The 7531-nt window shown below is 53.4% G+C and overlaps 1 protein-coding gene across 1 annotated transcript in view; it reads right to left on the bottom strand.

The window, feature by feature from the left end:
- Nucleotides 1–2293, bottom strand: part of GFOD1 (glucose-fructose oxidoreductase domain containing 1) — a 103490-nt gene extending 101197 nt beyond the window's left edge. The window contains exon 1 of the mRNA XM_024984139.2: nt 1323–2293. Coding sequence (XP_024839907.1) covers nt 1323–1575 — 253 coding nt within the window. The 5' untranslated portion in view covers nt 1576–2293. The remainder of the gene's footprint in view (nt 1–1322) is intronic.
- Between the last annotated feature and the right edge of the window lie 5238 nt (nt 2294–7531).

Below are 7531 nucleotides of genomic sequence, written 5' to 3'. Positions count from 1 at the left end.
GGGGAAACCGGCGGTGATGGCTGTTAAGCTCATCCTCAACATGCCTGTCACCAGGTCCTGGAACTACTCTTGCCAGGAATTAAGGAGGGACCATTGCATGTTCCCACGTGACACTGGCAGCCTCTGGAACTACTGCATTCATTCATCCCTAAATTACTAAGCTGTTACCGTTGAGTCGCTAAGTCCTGTCCGACTCTTTTGCCATCCCGTGGATTTGGCCACCTGATGTGAAGAACTGACTCACTAGAAAAGACCCTGATGCTAGGAAAGATTGAAGGCGGGAGAAGAAGGGGACAACAGAGGATGAGATGGTCGGATGGCATCACCGACTGGATGGACGTGAATTTGAGCAAGCTCGGAGAGTTGGTGATGGACAGGGAGGCCTGGCGTGCTGCAGTCCATGGGGTCGGAAAGAGCCGGACACGACTGAGCGACTGAACCGAAATGACTGCATCCTACCAGGGTCCTCTGTCCAAAGGATTTTCCAGGCAAGAATACTGGAGTGGGGTGCCATTTCCTCCTCCATGGAACCCAAGTCTCCTGCATAGGTAGGCGGATTCTTTACCACTGAGCCAGCTGGGAAGCCCTAAATTACTAAGATCCTACTCCAAAACAGCGCAGAAGTCAGTTATTGGGCAGCAGCACCTGAAAGTTAAGTCTTTCTGGTTTTATCAAATAACTCTCAGACGTCCTAAAAGATACGCGCCCCACCCCCATCCCACCACTCCGACCATTCTAGCAAAGACGAAATAATTCTCTGATTGTCACATCTCTAATCTCCCTCTAAACTAACAACGCCGCAGAAAGAAACAAACTATGCTAGCAGGGCGCCACAGCTGCTGACAATCAGGTAATCTATTTGCCCGCAGGAAAACCCAAGACACGAGTGCGGCCCTTTATTCAGGCGTTCCTGGGCGCGCACCCGCCTCTCGCAGGCGCGCACGCACACACACACACACATTCGGGCGCTACACACACAGCTGGCGACTTAGTTTTGTCTTCCTGCGAGCGGCTCATCCCCAGTCCTAAGCATTTCCTCCGCCTGATCGACTTCCCCGGAACCCGCGCCTCCTCCAGCCTCCGCGCCACGCACGTGGGAAAGCGCGCCCGAGCGGTGCCAGAAGGGAGGAGGGAAGCGTAGGTTTGGGGAAGGCCAGGGATGACGGAGGCGAAAGCTCCGAGTGGGATGTGGGATCTCGGGTCCCCGGGGGCGCCGTAGGTACCGTGTAAGCTTCCGGGATGAAGACGGGGCGAGGGGGAGAAAAGCAGCGGGGGAGGGAAGGCGAGAAGGGGCTGGGGGGAGGTGGGGAGGGGTCGCTCACCCAGAGTCTTGACGGCGATCTGCCTGGTGAGGGGCGGCGGAAGGTTGATGCACACCAAGTCCACGTCCTGATGCAGCAGCACTTCGTCAATGCGGCTGGTGTAGAAGGGGACGCTCATCTCCTTGGCCAGCTCCTCCGCTTCCTCCTGCGTGCGGCCCCACAGCGCCTTCACCGCGAAGCCCTCGTCTTTCAGCAGCGGGATGATGACACGGGCCGTGAGGCTAGTGCCGAACACGCCTACCCCTGGAAGCATGGCTGCTCCGATCCGCCTGGTTCGGCGTTAGCTCGGGATCTCCGTTCAAACACGCGCACGCAACACACCACACACAAACACACACACACACCCCTCTAGACAGTCTGGCACCCGGCTCGCCGCGGTGCGCCAGCCACCGTGCACTGGGCAGGGCGCCCGGGTGCCCAAGAACGCACCGAGCTGCAGGAGCAGCGGGCTCGGGCGTCTCAGCACGGTGACCGCTGCAGTGTCCGCCACGCGAGGCTCCGATCCTTCCCAGAGGCGGCGGCAGGCACCCCGCCGGGGCGCCCGAGGCCCCGAAGCCCCGCGGAACCCGGGCTCAGGCGGCTCCCCCTCGGCAGCGCGGGCCGGTTGCGTGCGCCCCGCCGAGGCCGCTCCATGGCCGGCTCATCCCCGCGCGCCCGCGCCGCCGCAGCCGGGACCGGCTCTCTCCCCCGCGCGCGTCGTTTACCGCAGCCGGCGAGTTGCACGCACAAGCCTTGACCGGACCGGCCAGGCTGCGGGGGGGTAGGGGTCCCAGTCCTCGCTGCCCGCCGCTCCAAAGGAAATAAACCGGCGGCCACCGGGAGGCCGGCTAAGCAGGAGGCTCGGAGGGCGCCGGGCGCGGATGCGGAACGGCAGAGCGGCGGCGGCCACTACCCGGCGCCAGCCTTCTCATGCTGCTGCCATGTTCGCTCGCCGGGCGGCCGGGGCCGGGCTCCGGGTTCCCGGCTCCCGCGGGCGCGAGGGCGGAGTTGGTGAGTTTGGCTGTCAGCGGCCGGGGGAGGCGGGGCCCTGGGGGTGCCTGCCCCGCCTCCGCCCCAGCGCCGCTCGCCATTGGCCGCCGCGCGCCGCCCCCGCCCCCGCGCCGCCAGGGCCCGGGGTGCGCGCTGCGCCCTGGCCAGCACCCGCGCGGCTCCTCCCCGGCCCCGCCTCGCTCGCCTCCAGCTTCTCTCATCTCCCAGTTCTTCACCCTCCGCCACCTCCTTCACCCTATCCTCGCCTCTTCCCAAACCCCGCCCCGAACAAGCCAAAATAAGTGTATCGAGGCAGGGCACGCCCCATCAGGCTAGTCGTCGGTGCCTTGGAAAAGAGCAGAGGGCGCCGGGGCCCCGGCGGGAGGCCAGGGGAGGCGGCCAGGTGTGAGCAGCGAGTCATTACTACCTCCGCTACGGGAACGACGCTGGACAAGCTCTCCTCGCATGCTCCCTTAATCCCCACACCAACCCTAAAGTTATAGGGAAACCCATAAAACCGATGATGTAACTGAGTCCTGGGAAGATTCAGGGACTCGCGCAAGGTTGCACAACAGGTAAACCACAGGCCTGGAGTTGGAATCCCGGCTCCGGAGCTTGGGCGGCGAGCCGGGGGCGTTCTCCTCTCCAAGAGGGCCTCTGATCGTGCACCACCCTCTCCAGGCCGCGCACGCAAGGTCCAGCCACCTGCCTCCCAGACAGTCTCGTCTTGATAAGTTCTGCTTCCCAGGGGGGGCGGCGGCCCGCCGTGGAGAAAGGGGTCCCCGAAACGGCTGCGGCACGTGTATGTCGCTTCTGGGTTTGGAAACAAGAGGGGGTCGCTCGGCCAGAGGACTCGCCAGCCTCTCGCCTTGCGCTTTGGCTCCTTCACCATCACTTTCCGGGCCCTCCACTCGCTTGTCCCCCCACCTCAACCCTCAGCTGCCTCCCCGAGCCCTCGTGGAATAGCCGTGGCGGGCAGGCCGAGGCTGACCCTGCGTCCCACAAGCGGTGGGGACCTTGCGCATGAATGGTTTCCTGCCCTATCTTCGACACCCCTCACTCGGCCTGCCTGGCTCGTAGTAAGCGCTCCATAAACATTTGGTAAATGAATGAATGAATGCTCACTGAATGCCCGCTTTGCGCCCACCTGGTCCTAGGAGGGTTGACTCAAGCTGAAAGGCATGGGACCTGGCCTCTAGTTCAAAGTCTCTGGAAAGGTCGGGCATCCTGTCAATTTCATCTTCAGCACTCAACGTGGCACAAGGTCCGCCTGAACGCATGAGTGAAAAGCATAATACTCGGAAGCTTTAAAAACAGCTTATAACAACTGGCAGTGAGGCGGGGCGCGGTGGAGAGAGCAGGATACCAAAAAAAAAAAAAAGCTTGTAACAATGCAGGGAGGAGGCTGACCTCAGGGCATTAGAAGAAATGCACGCAGGCCACAGGGCTGGGGCGGCTGAGCAGAAAGCGGTGTGGCCATCAATACTGTTAGGCTTCTTGAGAGCAGAGGTTTTCCAAGAACAGAGGCAGGCATGCCTACGGCGGGGGGCAGAGGGGCAGGCATTGAGGTTAGACAGGAGACAGACTAAGTGACCTGGCAGCTCAGTACCCAGAGGCCAGGTCACTCATCAAAGATAGCACCACTCATAGGGAACAGGGGACATGGGGCTTGGCATTGGGGCTGGAAACAGAACTGGAGCATAGGGTTGGCACTTGGCTGGGCTATTAATTAGCTATGAAGCAAACGAGTTCACCTCTCTGGGCCAGATTCTGTGAAATGGGAGTAATCATGGTATAGACTGCTAAGGATTTGGGAGGATTATATGAGCTAGTTTTATAAAGTCCTTAGCGCTACATAAATGTTAAATGAATGTGGAGAGTGGGTCTTTTATCAACATCGTTCCTTGATGTGATGTGAGAGATGCTTGTACATGAGCAGCAACATCTAGCCAATAAAAAAGAGTTGTGATTCTGTTCTTTTAAAGGGAAGTCTATCCCTAGCTGCCGTGTGAATAAAAATAAACCTTCCATCTACATGATATGAAAAGAAAATGATCACATTTGATTCTCATAAGAAACGTGTAAAATAAACACGACCCCCATTTCACAGAAGATAAAACTGAATCCTGGTGGCAACTCAAGCTTACGGTCTAAAACAGAAGGCTTCGTTTCCAACCCACCTCCCAAACTATTGCTCCTTCAATTATCCCCATCTCGACAAATGGCACTGCCAGCCCACCAGTTGGCCAAAAGCCTTGGAACCATTCAGGACTCCTCTCTTATATGCTCTACAGCCAAGCATCAGCACATGTCTGCCCTTCTTGCACAGCACTTCCAGAGTCTGACCGCACCTCTGCCATCATGGGGAACCTGATTCCTCCTCCTCATCACTACCTGGACCACGTCATCTGCCTCCTCAATGCTCTACCTGCTTCTGCTCTTGCTCCTCATTGTATGCTCCACTTAGCAGCCAGAGTGATCTTTTCAAAGATGAGTCAGATCGTTTCCCACCAGGCTTAACATCTCCCATGGCCTCAACATCTCCCATGGCCTCAGGATGGCCTGAAAAGCTCTACCGGACTCACCCACCAACCCCCCTGCCTCATTTCTCTCCTGCCAGTTTCTGCCCCACACCCTACACCCTAGCACACTCGCTGCCTCACTGTGCACTCCACAGATAGCCTGTCCTCTTTCCCGAGGCCTTTGAATTCACTATTCCTCTGCCCACTCACACCCCCCACTCTGCCACATATCCGTGTGGCCCACTCACTGACTTTACCCAGGCCTCTTCTCAGATGTCCCCTACTCGGTTGCCTTGCCTGACCATCCTGTCTAAGATGAGCTCTGTCACGTTTCATCCCTTTGTCTGGCTGTATTTTACTTTCTAGCTCCTCTCACCACCTCACATTGTATTAGATCCCTGTTTATCTGTTTATCATCCATTTGTCTCAATAGACTATTAAACTCACTGAGATTAGAAGCTTGTGTGTCTTGTTCATTGCTGAATCCCCCAGTGCCTAAAATTTGTATCTGGCCTCTGCTGGACAATATATATTTGTTGGACAAATGTTTACTCATGGTTCTTCTAATAACCATGTACTATTATGAGGATTGTGTAAGTTCGTATTTATAAACCCTTTAGAACTGTGCCAAGTGCCATGTGCAAGAATGGTTCAGGCCCTGGGGAAGTAAGGCTGAGGACCGTGATGCTCCTGCCCCTGGTGGCCTGTTGATTGGGAACATGAATTACATGGCAATATAGCCACCAGGGCCAAGGTAGGGGCCTACAGAGGATCACCTGGGAGCAGAGAAAGGCTTTGAAATCAGATTGGGAAGCCTTGGAAGACTTGCAGAGAGGGGAGTGGGCTGGACCCAGGCTTTGAAAGACTTGCTGGAGTTAGCTAGAAGAAAGAGGGGAGGAGATTCCAGACAGAGGGAGGTGGAAAACAAGCTAACTCAACATGGGAGGGTGTGTGGAGGAGGCCAAGATGTGATGCGGAAGTACTGAAAGACTTCGAGCAGACAGTGCTCAGTCAGATTGCATTTGAGAACCGTTGCTCAAGGCTCTGTAGTGGAGGGTAGATTGTACTCATCACAGCCCTGCAAGGAGACCACTGCAGTCATGGGAGAGTGAAGGAAGGGATTAAATGAAGGCAGCGGGCAGGGGGCTGGAGATGCAGCCACAGGTGCCTGTGATAAAACCGGGCACTTTGAGCTATTGTTGTTTAGTCACTAAGTCGTGTCTGACTCCTTTGTGACCCCATGGACTGTAGCCTGCCTGGCTCCTCTGTCCATGGGATTTCCCACACAAGAATACTGGAGTGGGTTGCCGTTTCCTTAGGGAATGAAATCTCCGGGGCATCCTTGCTAACTGGATGTGGAAGTACGTGAGAAGCAGTTGGGGCAACTTCCTGTCCTGGGAGAGTGGAGAGGCTGGGTGGACGTTTGTTTCTCACCAGCTCAGCAGGCTTGATCAGTACTGAGCTGGGAGGGTCACACATCGATTCTGAGCTTCTGATAACACAGACCTTTGACCTTTGAACCTCCGTGCTTATACCCATGATACCCTCCAAAACATCTTCTGGCTATTCCATATCTGCTCGCAAAATCCTCTCTCACCTCGATCCTGAATCCCAACACAACCTGACATTTTAAAATAGTTCTGAAAATAGACCTAGAATTTTCTTTCCTCTCAATCCGTGGATTACCTGCCAGCCTCTACTGTTTGCATTTGGGTGAAGATTTGAGGCCCATTTTAATTTCACGTGATTGTCATGTGACTCCAAACAGAGCATCCTAAACCTTCTTTTATAAATAAAAATAGAAAGGACTTATTTTTTATTTGCAGCCCTCACATGATTATGAAATGGAATTTTTCTCATATTAGTTTAGTTTTAATGATAAGTTTAAATAGTTTTCATTATAAAAATCACTTACACACATTACAGAAATTTCAGAAAACAGGGTGACATCCACCTTAATCTCTCTACCCTTACAAAGCTCCTGTAAATAATTTGGTTTATTTACTTCCACAATTTTGGAAATACTTTGATGAAAAAGAGAAAGCCTTGCTATTTAAATCTGTTTATTTCTTTGATACAAAGTAGAAACAGGCTTTGGTTATTTTTAGCTGAGTTATCCATAAATACTCAATATCCTTATGAATCTTAGTATTTGTGGAATGAAATCCTTTTGCACTTGGTGGAAATAGAGCTTTGCCAAGTTGAAAAACTAGCATAGTTATGACCGCCAACGATTCTAGAGCAATTCTAAACAGTTCTAATATGTATCATGGTGAAAGTTTTTCCCAAACTTATCTTCATTAGTAAACTCTTTTAAAATGCCTAGTCACCATTATACTTTCAGTTCAGGGGAGGGAGAATTGTTATTGTTTTAAATATTTATTTTTATTCATTTGGCTGTGCCAGGTCTTAGCTGTAGCATATGGAATCTAATGCCCTGACCAGGGATCAAATCCAGGCCTCCTGCTTTGGAAGCAGAGAATCTTAGTCACTGGACCACCAGGGAAGTCCTATTGTTACTGTTAATAGCTATCGTTTATTGGGTGTTTGTTATATATGAGGCATAAACTAAGCATGCTGTATGCATTTACTCCTCAGAGCTTTTTCAGATAAGTAAAATTATCCCCATTATTACAAATAAATAAACCGCTACAAAAAAAAAGTAATTTGCCTGAGTGTGGTCATAAAGGCGAGCATTTGACTAAAACCCCCTGATTC

This window comes from Bos taurus, chromosome 23 (assembly GCF_002263795.3).
Source record: "Bos taurus isolate L1 Dominette 01449 registration number 42190680 breed Hereford chromosome 23, ARS-UCD2.0, whole genome shotgun sequence".
Lineage (NCBI taxonomy): Eukaryota > Metazoa > Chordata > Mammalia > Artiodactyla > Bovidae > Bos > Bos taurus.
Note: the sequence above shows the minus strand (reverse complement) of the source record. Positions and strands in the feature narration are given on the sequence as shown.